Raw genomic sequence first — 14,449 nt, 5'->3', positions numbered from 1 at the left:
CTGTGTTTTTTCCGTGATGAAAAATATGTTCAAATGTATAACTACAGGGCAAAGAAGTAGTTATTTCTAGTGGATATAACTGAGGATGACACAAGAGATGATGAAAAACCTATTGAGTTGGTACAAGAGACCATGGAAGGGATTGATGAGTTTATGACTATCTCCTTACAGGCATTTATTGGAGTTAGTGGATATCAAACCATCGGAGTAATTGGCTATCATGAGAAGAGCCCCTACATATATTGATTGACACTAGAAGTACTCATAACTTCATTGATCAATCAGTAGCCAAGAAATTGGGATGTAAAGCTGACTCTATAGTTGAACAATCTATTAGTGTGGCTGATGGCAGGAAGATGCAAACAGTTTCTGTATGCAGGAATTTGCAGTGGCTATTGCAAGGTACTACTTTTTCTTCAGATTTCCTCCTTTTACCTTTAGGCAATGTTGACATAGTCCTGGAATTACAATGGTTAAGCACATTGCGGCAGAATCTTGTTTGATTTTGGAAACATAACTATTAAATTTATATATCAGGAAAAAAAATATGTGTTAAGGGGGCTTAGTAATCAATTAAAATCAGCTAAATCAAGGGCCATGATTAAGAAGGGTTAAGAAGATAACCAATTTTTTATGTTGATAGTAATTAATAGTGAGGAGGAAGACAATCAATGCCATAATATACAAGCTGCACAAAACAAGGAAGTATCTCCAGCCTTGTCTATATTGATGAATGAGTATTCTAGTATATTTGACATGCCTACCACATTACCTCCTCATACAGGGTCCTTCAATCACAGAATACCTCTAATAGAGGTTGCACCTCCACTAAATAAAAGGCCTTATAAATATCCTGGAGTTAAGAAGAATATCATTAAAAAGTTGGTACAAGAAATACTAAAACAAGGGGTAATACAACATAGTACTAGTCCTTATGCTTCTCTTGTGGTGTTAGTAGGTAAGAAATATGGGAGTTCGAGGCTTTTGTGAATTATAGGGAACTTAATCAATTGACAGTCAAGGATAAGTTTTCCATACCCATAATAGAGGATATTCTTGATGAATTGGGAGGTGCAGTGGTGTTTTCAAAGATAGATCTCAGAGCTGGTTAGCACTAGTTGAGAATGACAAAAGGTGATATCCACAAAACAGCTTTTAAAACTCATGAAGGTCACTATGAATTCTTGATTATACCTTTTGGCCTAACTAATGCAACATCTTTCTTCCAAAGTCTCATGAACTATGTTTTTAAACCATTACTAATAAAATCAATGTTGGTATTTTTTGATGATATACTGATCTATAGTAAGAGCATGACTGGTCATATGGTTCATGTGAGAGCTGTCTTTGATCTTATGAAGAAGCATTGTATGCTAACATGTCAAAGTGTGCCTTTGGGGTACTTAAGGTGGAGTGTCTTGACCATTTTATTAGTGATGAGGGAGTCTCAACAGATCCAAAGAAGATTGTAGCTGTCCAGCAACAGCCTGTTTCTAGTAATATTAAACAGCTAAGAGGCTTCTTAGGCATTCAGGATATTACAGAAGGGTTATTAAAGGGTTTGGATCCATATGCAAGCCACTACATCAACTACTTAAGAAGGATGAGTTCCTGTGGACAGTAGAGCCTACAACAACTTTTGAAAAGCTTAAACAAGCTTTAATATCTACACATGTCTTAGCAATGCCTGACTACTCTAAGTCATTTGTGGTAGAGACAGATGCTAGTAGAACAGGTATTGAAGCTTTCTTAATGTAGCAAGGGCATCCAATAACATATATCATCAAGTCATTAACCCCTAGATATCAAGCTATGTTTGTCTACGACAGGGAGATTTTGGCATTTATCTTTGTTATCACTTGGTCACACTACTTATTGGGAAAACATTTCATTGTTAGAATCGATCAAAAGGCGTTGAAGCATTTATTAGATCAACATATACATACTGATTTCCATGTGGTTGGTATTTCTAAATTTATAGCTTTTGACTTCTCCATTGAATACAAAAAGGGGGTGGAGAACAAAGCTGTTGATGCCTTGTCCAGGAAGCCTAATGCTAAATTGTTGGTCATTTCCTTATTAACATCAAATGACTCTTTATTTGAGTAAATTAAAAGCACCTAGTGTACTAATGCATCTATCTCTATATGAGAAAATTGCTAAATTACAAGTGCAACCATTCAAGTCATTTACTTGGAGTAATGAACATTTGAGATAGAAGGGTCGATTGATAATAGGAGATGATCCACACTTGAAGAAAACTATCATTGCATTATGGCATGCTTCCACTCAAGAGGCCATTCTGGTATAGATGCAACTATTAAGAGACTTCAATCATTGTTCTATTGGAAGACTCTTATTCAAAGTACTAGATATTTTATCAGCAAATGTGATGTTTGTCAAAGACATAAATGTGATGCAACTGTTTCTCCTGGCTTATTACATCAATTACCAATTTTAGATGGGGTTTGGACTGATATTTGCTTAGACTTCATTGAAGGCTTACCTACATCTAAGGGTAAAGATGTGATATTAGTTGTGGTGGACAGGCTGAGCAAATATTACCACTTCATGAGTCGGTCGCACCCTTATACTGCTCAGTTTGTGGCTCAGAGTTTCCTGAATAATGTCTTCAAGTTGCATGTTATACCAATCTCTATAACCAATGGTAGGCATTTCTCAGCACTTTTTGGCAGGAATTGTTCACCTTACAAGGAGTTCGGTTACAAAGATCAACAGCCTACCATCCACAGACAGATGGCGAAACTGAGGTCTTAAACAGAATATTAGAGACTTATCTGGGATATTTTTGTTCAGATAGTCCCAATAAATGATCTTCTTATTTACCCCTTGCTGAGTGGTGGTACAATACCATATATCACATTGCCATTAAGTGTACTCCATATGAGGTTTTGTTTGGTCAGAAACCACCAACCCATCTTCCTTATCTGTCAGGTAAAGCTGCTAATGAGATGGTGGATAAAACTCTAGCTGCTCGAGAAGCTATCATTCAACTTTTGAAATTTCACATTACAAGAGCTCAACAAAGAATGAGAGATCTAGCCAACAAACATAGATCTGACAGGAGTTTTGAAGTAGGTGATTGGGTGTATTTGAAGTTACAACCTTATAGGCAAGTATATGTAGCCACCAGGCCATTCAACATTCATCAAATTAGTGGCCAAGTACTTTGGTCCTTATCCTGTTGCTGCTAAGGTTGGTGTAGTTGCTTACACATTGTTACTGCCTACTGATGTCTTAATTCATCCTACCTTCCATGTTTCTCAACGCAAAAGGTGTTTAGAGATTCCAGATATCAATAACCATCCTCGTGTATTCTACTTATCCAGCCCATATTATCCTATGCCTGAAGCTATACTACACAGAAGATTGGTTAAACGAGGTAACAAAACTGTTTGCCAGGTTCTTGTGAAATGGACTGGCATTGATGTATCATGATCCTAAAACCGACCCGGTCGTGATGGCGTCTATCGTGAAACTAGGCCAGCCAACACAACTCCCGAATTAACCATTTAATCAATAACAATCATTTTTAAGCCTTTAGTTAATCAGATATCTCATAATGTAAGTCTAAATGAACAGTGCAGAATAAATACACAAGCCCGACATCGGGGTATCATAAGTCACGAGCTTCTACTAAGGTCTGAATACAATGAAGAGTCTGAAAATATATTAAAATAATTTAAGGAAGACAAGAGGGAAAAGAGCAGAGTTGCGAACGTCGGGCAGCTACCTTGCTAACTCTGATGACTCTACCGCTGAGCAACCAACACCCGCTACCGGGTTCAGAAATACCTGAATCTGCACACACGGTGCAGGGAGTAATGTGAGTACGCCAACTCAGTAAGTAATAAAAGTAAATGAAAGCTGAGCAGTAAGAAAACACGTAAACCACGTCAAAACGCTACAACAAATGCAGGACATTTCCAACACAGTACAGAAATCATTTACTTCGTAAATCATGCTCAGTTTCGGTAAAACCTTTTTTTTAAAATAATTTTCAATAGTTTCAAACGAGTGATAAAACAGTGAGTAAACATGATAAAATTGTAAACAACCCCTCGGGCAAAACATGTACCATAAACCGCCCCTCGGGCATAATATCAACAGAACCAGCCCCTTGGGCTACCTCACAATCACTCATATTCAGCCCCTCGGACATAACATAAATCAAGAACCGCCCCTCGGGCAAAACATGGATCAAGAACAGCCCCCCAGGCAACAATATGAAACAACAACAGCCCCTCGGGCAACATCATATCACTCACACTGGGTACCCGCGCTCATTAGGGGGTGTACAAACTCCAGGAGGGGCCCTTACGACCCAAGCGCAATAACAAGCCATCTCGTGGCATAATCAAATAGGCTCTCGGCCTCATATCAAGCCACCTCGTGGTGTAACAAATCAGGCCCTCGGCCTCATAATCATAAATCAGTACCACACTGTTGCGGCGTGCAACTCGATCCCATAATATCCTCACAACACAGGCCCTCGGCCTTACTCAGTCAGAAATCTCTCAAGCCACTCGGGCAATAGTAAAAACATGATGCTCAGCCTAAAATATCATTTAAAAATGTCAAAATGTAGTAAATATGGCTGAGTTATGAAAACAGTATAATACCACATGGTTGAGTATAAATATGAAGTCAAAACAATGAGGAATAGTAGTAAAAATCTCCTAAGGGTCCAAAACAGTTGGCACGAGGCCCAAATATGACATTCAACCCAAAACATGGTAATAATTTCCAAAATACAATGATAGCAAATGGTATTCAATCAAATACGCGGTTAAACAGTCATACGTGACGGACTAAGTCACAATCCCCAATGGTGCACGACCCCACGTTCGTCATCTAGCGTATGCGTCACCTCTAGTAGCACAACAATGTGAAATCCGAAGTTCCATACCCTCAAGACAAATATTTACAATCATTACTTACCTCAATCCGGTCCAAACTCTAGCTCGCGATGCCCTTGCCTCTCCACTCGGTCTCCAAATGCTCCAAATCTAACCAAATACAAATTTATACCATCAAAATATACTAAGGAAACAAAGCTCACTCGAAAATAACCAATTTACATCAAAAATCCCGAAATTGGCCAAACTCGACCCCCCGGCCCACGTCTCGGAATTCGATAAAAATCACCTCAATAGAATCATTATCCTCTCACGAGTTTATACATACCAAAATCATCAAAATTCGACATCAAATGCCCATTCAAATCCCTAAAAGAATTATCAAATTTTTCTTCCATTTTCCCCCAATTTTCACTCTAATTTCTCAAATTAAATGATGACCTTCAAGACTAAATCATGGAATTAAACTAAATATGAATGAAGAATATTTACCCCAATTGCTCCACTGAAAATCTCTTCCAATTTCACCTTCTCCCGAGCTCTCCAATGGTTTTTGTGATATTGGCCTTATACCCTCGATTTTCAAATATAATCTGCCTGCCCAGATATTTTCTTCATCGCGAACGCGGCAACACCCTCACGTTCGCGAAGCACAAAGCATTCCTGACCAAAATTCCTTCTACGCGAACGCGAGGACACTCTCGTGAACGCGATACACGACTGACTCACCTCTTCGCGAACGCAACTTCTACTACGTGAACGCGTAGAACAAATGCCTTGGAGTCCCAGCTATTCCACTTCCCCTACGCGAACGCGGCAAAAACCTTGTGAACGCGATGACCATTGACCTCAGCCCTTCGCGAACGCGAGACCACCTTCATGAACGCGAAGGCCAACTCCACTACCTCACATCCTAACCCTTCGCGAACGCGGGACATCCATCGCGAACGCGAAGGTCAAAAACCTAAAACACCAACAACAGTTTTTCTGCAACTTTTTCCAACATGAAATGATCTGTTCAACCACTTGAAACTCACCCGATGCCCTCGGGACCTCAACCAAACATACCAACATATCCCATAACATCATTCAAACTTGTTCCAACCTTTGGAAAGCTCAAGACAACATCAAAACACCAAAATTACATCGGATTCAAGCCTAAGAATTCCAAAAACTTCCAAATTCCGCTTTCGATAAAAAAGTCTATCAAACCTCGTCCGAATGACCTGAAATTTTGCACACACGTCACAAATGACACAACGGACCTATTCCAACTTCCGAAATTCCATTCCTACCCCTATATCAAAATCTCACCTATCAACCGGAAAATGCCCAAAATCCAATTTTGTCAATTCAAGCCTAAATCTACTCCGGACCTCCAAAACACATTCCGATCACGTTCTTAAGTCCCAAATCACTTAACGGAGCTAACCAAATCATAAAAATTCAAATCCGAGATCATATACTAACAAGTCAAAACTTGGTCAAACCTTTCAAATTTTAAGCTTCAAACTGTGAGTTGTTCTTCCAAATTCATTCCGATTACCCTGAAAACCAAAACCGGCGATTTACATAAGTCATAATACATCACGCGGGGCTAGTCATGCCCAAGAACTGGCGAGCGAAGTGCAAAAGCTCAAAATGACCGGTCGGATCGTTACATGATAATTCTCAGGCTACTTGGAGTATTATTCTGATTTACAATAGAGATTTTCTTCATTCCACCCTTGAGGTCAAGGGTGTTCTTTAGCGATGGGTATTGATGCAAGATAGAGAAGAGCTGAATTGGCAAGCTGGCGTGGCAAGTTAGTTAGGAGTTACTTGGAGTTAGTTATAACTGTAATCGTTAGGAATCAAGGAGAATCATTTTGAGCTGTTTAGTTCTATAAATACATTGTAATCATACTAATTGAATTCATTCAGAAAACAAGATCAAACTCTTCTCCTTATTTCTGTTTCTTCTTAGATAAAATCTCGGAGATTCCCTGTTTACCTACCATTGTTCTTCGAGCTTAGGCTCCTAGTTCAATTATACTCATTTCCAATCCTTATATTGCATCAGTACTATAATGACGGGTGATAGGGATAATCCAATGTAATAGTCGAAATACGCACAAAGTATGTCTAAAGATCATCATTATAAACAAAACGTTATGCTCTTATTTTCAATTTATTTCAGATCACTAGTATTAGAATGTATATTAAATTTTTTTAGTGATTATGTAGTTGACAATTTCAAAGACTTTAAGAGGATTTTAATTATTTAGTTGACAATTATTGTACGAGTCTTTTCGTCTTTCGTATTTCTCATATTTTCTTATAACATTCTCTTTTTCTTCCGCTCTTTATGTTGCCTGAGAACATGAAAGAAGCAAGAATAATTTAAATTGCAATTTCTTCTCACAAAAAGACTGAATGTCAACAGCGGCGGATTTAGGGGCGGAAGGGTGTTCACCTGAATCCCCTTCGCCGAAAAATTACACTGTGTATACATGACAAAATTTGATTTTTGCCTCTATATATTATTTTTTGAATCCCTTTAACATAACCCAAAAGTATATTTTAGTGGTCAAGGGGTTCAAAACCTTTGAGAGGTCTTTGGCTCAATTTCAACTATCCACAATCTCTTATAATTATTAAATTTTTTCTTTATTTGAACCCCTTTGCTGGAATTATGCCTCCACATGTCAAGTTTCAAAATCTCTCCTAAAATTAATATTTCTCTTTTAGGTTTAACTTTTTCCAGGTGTAATGACTTGAAAAAGGGTAATACTATACAATTATATAGCCAATTAATGCTGCTATTTTTACCAGTGGACAGTTAAGAAAACTGGTGGGATCTAGCTAATAACGTAAAATTAGATTAATGGTTTAAATTTTTCTCTTATCATCATTGATTAATTGTGGGTTTCAATAACTATCTGCAACAAACTTGCCAGATTGTCAAACATTGGATAGATATATTGCATTTGGTCCTCTTTGCAGGATCATAAATAATCAAAGGTACATATATAGTTCTCGTTAAAGATCTTAGGTAAATCAGAATAAAAAAGTAAAAATAGCTGATCATATGAGTTTTAACTTTTAATTGCAAGTATATAATCGATTCCATATAATTTAGTTGAATAAAAAGAAAAAGATTGCGGTAGGTTGACTATCAATTTAAAAATAATTAAACTATGAAAATTCTTTGAATATACTGAATGAGTTTTCAATAAAGCGAAATGGATTATTCACATAATTTTTTCCAACTAGTTACAGATTGACGCGTTTCTGGACTCTGTTGTCGTTACTGATCTATTGTCTCTTTTCGCTTTCTTGAATCAAGGATCTATCGAAAATAGCTTCTCTACTTCTCTGGGCTACGGGTAAGATATGCGTACATACTAGGGGGAAGTGCACGGTTGGCCACTATTTAAAGATGTCTTTATTCTTTATCCACGGTTTAGGATGTATTTACTTTTTAGCCAGTGCTTAATAATCTTTTACCCGCCCGGACGAAAATACCCCTGTGTTAGACATGGATGCTGTGTAAATATTAAGGACATGGTGTCCTTAACTTCATGAATGCTGTGGAAATATTAAGGACATGGTTTAACTTCATGAATGCTGTGTAAAATATTAAGGACATGATGTCTTTAACTTCATGAATGCTGTGTAAAATATTAAGGACATGATGTCCTTAGCTTCATGAATGTTGTGTAAAATATTAAGGACATGATGTCCTTAACTTCATGAATACTGTGTAAATATTAAGGACTACTTGTCCTTAGTTTTTGAACTTGTAACTCTAAGTTTAGGACTACATGTCCTTAACTTTTGAACTTGTAACTCTAAGTTCAGGACTACATGTCCTTAACTTCTGTGCTTGCAACTCTAAGTTAAGGACTACTTGTCCTTAATTTCTGTGCTTGTAACTCTAAGTTAAGGACCAAGTATCCTTGATTTTTAAACTTCCAACTCTAAGTTCAAGACCAAGTGTCCTTAACTTATGAGTTTGTTACTATAAGTTCAGGACTAGCTGTCCTTAATTTATGAGCATGTAAGTCTAAGTTAAGGACTACTTGTCCTTAGTTTTTGAACTTATAACTCTAAATTTAGGACTACCCGTCCTTAACTTTTGAACTTGTAACTCTAAGTTCAGGACTACATGTCCTTAACTTTTAAACTTGGAACTCGAAGTTCAGGACTACATGTCCTTAATTTCTGTGCTTGTAACTCTAAGTTAAGGATTACTTGTCCTTAATTTCTGTGCTTGTAACTCTAAGTTAAGGACCAAGGTCCTTAATTTTTGAACTTACACCTCTAAGTTCAGGACCAATTGTCCTTTACACATCTAACTCCTTAATCTGAATTTGTACCTCCAAATTCCAATGGTATAAGTTTCTCTATTGGCCACTCATTTACTAGTTCCACTACAACCACTATTACGTAACAGAAATGTCACTAATCATAAACAATTTAGCCCAAAATAGCAAGAAATCAGATTTGAATACAAGTACTGGTTATTTATTACTACTAGTGTTCTTTGCTTCAGAGAGTAAGTAAGATTTGAAATGCTTTTCAGTAGCATAAGTACTCAAAAGTCGAATCGAACCAACAACCAAGTAGGTAGGTGATTTTCAAAGTTACGAGGTTTATCTATGAACATAGGCATGCATCGAACTTGAGAGAGAGAAGCAAGAGTTTGAGAAGAAAAAAGGGTAAAAATATCTTTTCATATTAATTTTAATAGAGTAGTGACTATTTTTGCTCAACATTAGAATTGCTGGATAAAAAATAAATACCACCTCAAATAGTGGCTACCCCACGCCATTTACACTACACACTACTCTCCCCAGACCCGACTTGTGAAATTTTACTGGGTTGTTGTTGTTGTTTACATATTGACGCGTTGTTTGTAAATTGACGATCAATTTAAAAATAATCAAATTATGATAAATTTTTTGGATGTTGAATGAGTTTGATGAATTGAATGAAATTAGATTATTCGTATATTAATGTATGTAAGAAGAACATAAAACTAAAAATAAATTTATAAAAGACTACAAAATCGATTGGCTTTGTCCATAGTTAATTGATTGAATCAAAACATAAGTAGTAGTGTACATTATATTGCTACTGCAAAATGAGTTAGCTTTTTTACCTTTTTACAAAGGAAGAACAAGAAAAAAATAAAGATCCTAACTTTAAGTAAAAAGGGAATATGAGAGGGAAAAACATGGTCCCAATACTACAGGTAAACTGAAGAAATATTTGTCACCTTGTGTATCTGCATTTCATTTAATAAGATAATGATATTTTGGGGGGGACAACTCCAATTCCAATTTTTGCCTACCCCTCCTCCCCTAGTGAGGGGGGTGGGGGTGAAGTCACCCTTGGGGAGGGGGGGGGTTGTGGATGTTGAATTGACATACTATAAGTATATGCATATTGAAACTTGACCATTGCCAAGTCCCAGAGACAAACAACAGAAACTATATAGATAATTATTCTAACTTATTTTATATAAATTATGGGAAGAAAACCTTGTTGTTCTAAAGAAGGATTAAACAAAGGAGCATGGACTCCTATAGAGGATAAAATTTTAATAGATTACATCAAAGTTAATGGTGAAGGAAAATGGAGAAATCTTCCCAAAAGAGCTGGTGAGCTTTATTATTTTTTTTTTTGTTTTGTATATGGACATTATTACTATAGTAATATTTTGCAAAATGATTTTGTATAAATAACAGGTCTTAAAAGATGTGGAAAGAGTTGCAGATTAAGGTGGCTAAATTATCTAAGGCCAGATATTAAGAGAGGAAATATAACTCCAGATGAAGAAGATCTCATTATCAGACTTCATAAACTTCTTGGAAACAGGTTTGACCTGTATTTATATATAGTTACGATATTTTCGATATTTTACACTCACTGACTCAAAATTTTAGATTTGTCTCATCCAAAAACAGATAATAAAGAAATGAGGAATATACATAAACACATTGCATTTTTCGTTGGGTGTGTGAGATATATATATATATATATATATATATATATATATATATATATATATATATATATATATATATATATATATATGAATATTGACAATTGCTGCAGATGGTCTCTGATAGCGGGAAGGCTACCGGGGCGAACAGACAATGAAATCAAGAACTACTGGAACACCAACATCGGCAAGAAACTACAACAAGGAGTTCCTCCTGGTCAGCCAAACCACATTACATCTTCCATTAATCGTCAGCGCCCTCGTTCTAGTCATGCCAAATCATCCAAGTCTGGAGAAGTTACGCAACTAAACAAAAATAATCAAGAAGACACAGTTCCTCAGGATTCACAGTATCTGTTAACAAACGTTGGACTCGGAGGATCGTCGTCTTCCTCATCCCCGTATTTGGTTATCCGCACAAAGGCAATTAGGTGCACTAAAGTTTTTATTAGTCCTCTTCCTACTAGTAGTTCAGTTGAGCCACAAAATGTTGATCAGTCTCACAATGAGATTGCTCAAAGGGCTAGTAATTCTCACTCAGTCTTCCCACCTTGCACCAGGAATCCCGTTGAGTTCCTACGCTTTCACGTTGACAACTCAAATCTTGATAATGATAACTATGACAAGGTAATGGCGGAGGATTTGGCAATAGAAAATGCAAATACTATTGTAGCATCGTCATCATTATCAGTATCATCTTTGTCCGAGAAACAACAACCAGTGTCAGAATCAACACCTACTTTCTCAGGAGAATTGGAAAATTATAATTTTAATTTCATGTTTGGTTTTGATATGGACGATCCTTTTCTTTCTGAGCTTCTTAATGCACCTGATATATGTGAAAACTTGGAGAATACAACTACTGTTGGAGATAGTTGCACCAAAAACGAAAAGGAAAGGAGTTATTTTCCTTCGAATTATAGTCAAACAACATTGTTCGCAGAAGAGACGCAGCGTAACGATTTGGAACTTTGGATTAATGGTTTCTCTTCTTGATTAATGGTTGATCTGGCATGCATGATCATGAGTCAATATACTCTTAATTAATTATGCACTCATGTTGTTTTTAGTGTCAGATTTAGAATTTAGAATCAACCAATTCTGTAATTTATATATGTATTTATTGTTATTTGTTTTCATATTTGTATAAGATGGCCTACTGCGTCTACTCTAAATCCGCCACTAATTGCAGCTAGCTTTGTGGAGGTGGTAATATTTAATTAAGCTAGCTAGCTATTTCCCTAATAAAAAACAGGATTTAGCTATAGACAAATTTTGTAGCTAAACAAAAAAATCTATTGCTAATTGTAGGACCCATAAAAGGAAAAAAGGAAATAAAGAAAAAGTTAAAAAAGTTGGTGAAGTCAAATTAGGGTGGTTGAAATTTTTTCAATAAGGGCGGCTGAAATCTGGACTTTACAAATTGAGGAACCAATCAGATTGGTTGGGTTGGTGAAAATGTGCCTATAAATATGAGTTTCATTCGTTCAGTTTAAGCACACCAAAATAACGAGAGAAGCATAAAGTAGTGAGAGTAATCCACATATTGTGGTCTGTGAGATAACTAGTGAGTGATAGTAATATTGTAGTGAAGTATTTTAAATAAAGAGTGTTATTTCTTTCAAAGTTGTAGTAGTCTCTTGACACTACTGAGTTGTAATATTATAGTGGTAATATTGCTCCACTCGGGTATTGTATTTTATCCCGCTAAAATATTTGGTGTCATTGTTACTCTCTTGTGTTATTATTATCTGCTGTGAATATTATTCCTAGGCGAGATTATTTTTTATCCCAACAACGTGGTATCAGAGCCATGGCAAATAATGGTCCGCTATCTTTTCAGTACCCCCGTCTCACAAAAGATAATTATGAGAAATGGTGTCTACGTATAAAAGCCATTCTTGGCTCCCAGGATGTGTGGGAAATCGTAGACAGAGGGTATGCAAAACCAGATTATGAGGAAGCTCAGTCTCAAAATGAAAAAGAGGTCTTGGCAAGGACAAGAAAGAAGGATCAACAAGCCCTCACGCTCATCCATCAATGTTTGGATGATGTCATGTTTGAGAAGGTGGCTGATGCTACCACCTCAAAGGAAGCTTGGGGGATTTTACAAAATTCTCTTCAAGGAATTGACAAAGTGAAAAAGGTAAAACTTCAAACTCTAAGGGCTGATTTTGAAGTTTTAAAAATGAAAGAATCCGAATGCATCTCGGATTATTTTTCAAAAGTGAAGGCTGTTGTAAATCAACTAAGAAGATACGGGGAGGACATAGAAGATGTCCGTGTGGTAGAAAAGATCCTTCGCACTTTAACACCTAAATTTGATTTTGTGGTGTGTGCTATTGAGGAATCTAAAGATTTAGACTCTATGATGGTGGAGCAATTGGAAGGTTCTTTACAGACCCACGAAGAAAAGATCAAAAGGAGACAAGAAGTGCCATCATAGCAACTTCTTAAAACTCAAGCATCCTTCAAGGATTATGGAGGTGAAACAAGCTATAGAGGAAACGGACGAGGACGAGGCCGAGGTCGAGGAGGTCATGGAAGAGGAAGAAGTAATGGTAACAACTTCAACAATGAAGTTAAAATCCACCAAACATTCGGAGGTCGTGGTTGTGGACAAAGAGGAGGAAGAGGACGTGGATACTACCAAGAAAATAATGGACAAAGGTATGACAAATCAAAAATTGAATGTTATAATTGTCATAAATTTGGCCATTACTCTTGGGAATGTCGTAGCAATGTTGAAGAAAAGGCTAACCTTGTTGAAGACAAGAAAGAAGAAAATGAGTCAACGTTGTTGATGGCACTCAAGGAAGAAGACGGAGATGATTGCAGCTCGTGGTATTTGGACAATGGAGCAAGCAATCATATGTGTGGATGCAAAGAGAAGTTTGTGGAGATCAATAAAACAGTGAGAGGTAATGTGTCCTTTGGAGATACCTCAAAGGTTCAAATCGAAGGGATAAGTACGATTCTGATCTCCTGTAAAGATGATAGTCACAAGTTAATTCAAGATGTTTATTATGTGCCAAAATTAAAAAGTAATATTTTAAGTTTGGGCCAACTTCTTGAAAAGGAATATGACATCCACATGAAAAATATGCATCTTTGGCTTAGAGATTCAAGTGGAATTCTAATTGCTAAAGTGCATATGGCAAAGAATAGATTGTTTTCTCTGAATCTTAAAACAATTGATGCAAAGTGTTTGAAGGCTAATGTGCAAGATGAATCATGGTGTTGGCACATGCGATTTGGGCACTTAAATTTTGAAGCGCTCAAATCAATGGGAGAAAAGAACATGGTGCATGGGATACCATCAATTAACCATCCCAATCAATTGTGTGAAGCTTGTCTTCGTGGAAAGCATGCAAAGAGGAGTTTTCCAAAGGAGGCCATGTCAAGATCAACCAAGCCGCTCCAGCTTGTCCACACTGATGTGTGTGGACCAATCAATCCACCTTATTTTGGTAAAAGAAAATACTTTCTGCTTTTCATTGATGACTTTAGTAGAAAGACTTGGGTTTATTTCTTGAAACAAAATCTGAAGCTTTTGCTGCTTTTAAAAATTTCAAAA

General features: G+C 36.7%; 2 protein-coding genes across 3 annotated transcripts; both read left to right on the top strand.

Moving 5' to 3' along the window:
* Positions 1–2,972: 2,972 nt before the first annotated feature.
* Positions 2,973–3,459, top strand: LOC142174560 (uncharacterized). The gene is made up of 2 exons (XM_075240382.1): positions 2,973–3,095; positions 3,148–3,459. Exons 1-2 carry the CDS (start codon positions 2,973–2,975, stop codon positions 3,457–3,459), a joined length of 435 nt encoding a protein of 144 aa, XP_075096483.1.
* A 6,888-nt stretch (positions 3,460–10,347) lies between these two features.
* Positions 10,348–11,985, top strand: LOC107769603 (transcription factor MYB123-like). 2 transcript variants are annotated; one of them, XM_016588832.2, is made up of 4 exons: positions 10,348–10,528; positions 10,616–10,745; positions 10,986–11,303; positions 11,433–11,985. In XM_016588832.2, the coding sequence occupies exons 1-4, from the start codon at positions 10,396–10,398 to the stop codon at positions 11,866–11,868; spliced, it is 1,017 nt and encodes a 338-aa protein (XP_016444318.2). In that variant the 5' UTR covers positions 10,348–10,395; the 3' UTR covers positions 11,869–11,985. The 2 variants fall into 2 exon arrangements, with proteins under 2 accessions (XP_016444318.2, XP_016444317.2); XM_016588831.2 differs by having other exon boundaries at positions 10,986–11,984.
* Positions 11,986–14,449: the final 2,464 nt, after the last annotated feature.

The sequence above is a fragment of the Nicotiana tabacum genome, chromosome 20 (genome assembly GCF_000715075.1).
Source record: "Nicotiana tabacum cultivar K326 chromosome 20, ASM71507v2, whole genome shotgun sequence".
In the NCBI taxonomy this organism is placed as follows: domain Eukaryota; kingdom Viridiplantae; phylum Streptophyta; class Magnoliopsida; order Solanales; family Solanaceae; genus Nicotiana; species Nicotiana tabacum.
Note: the sequence above shows the minus strand (reverse complement) of the source record. Positions and strands in the feature narration are given on the sequence as shown.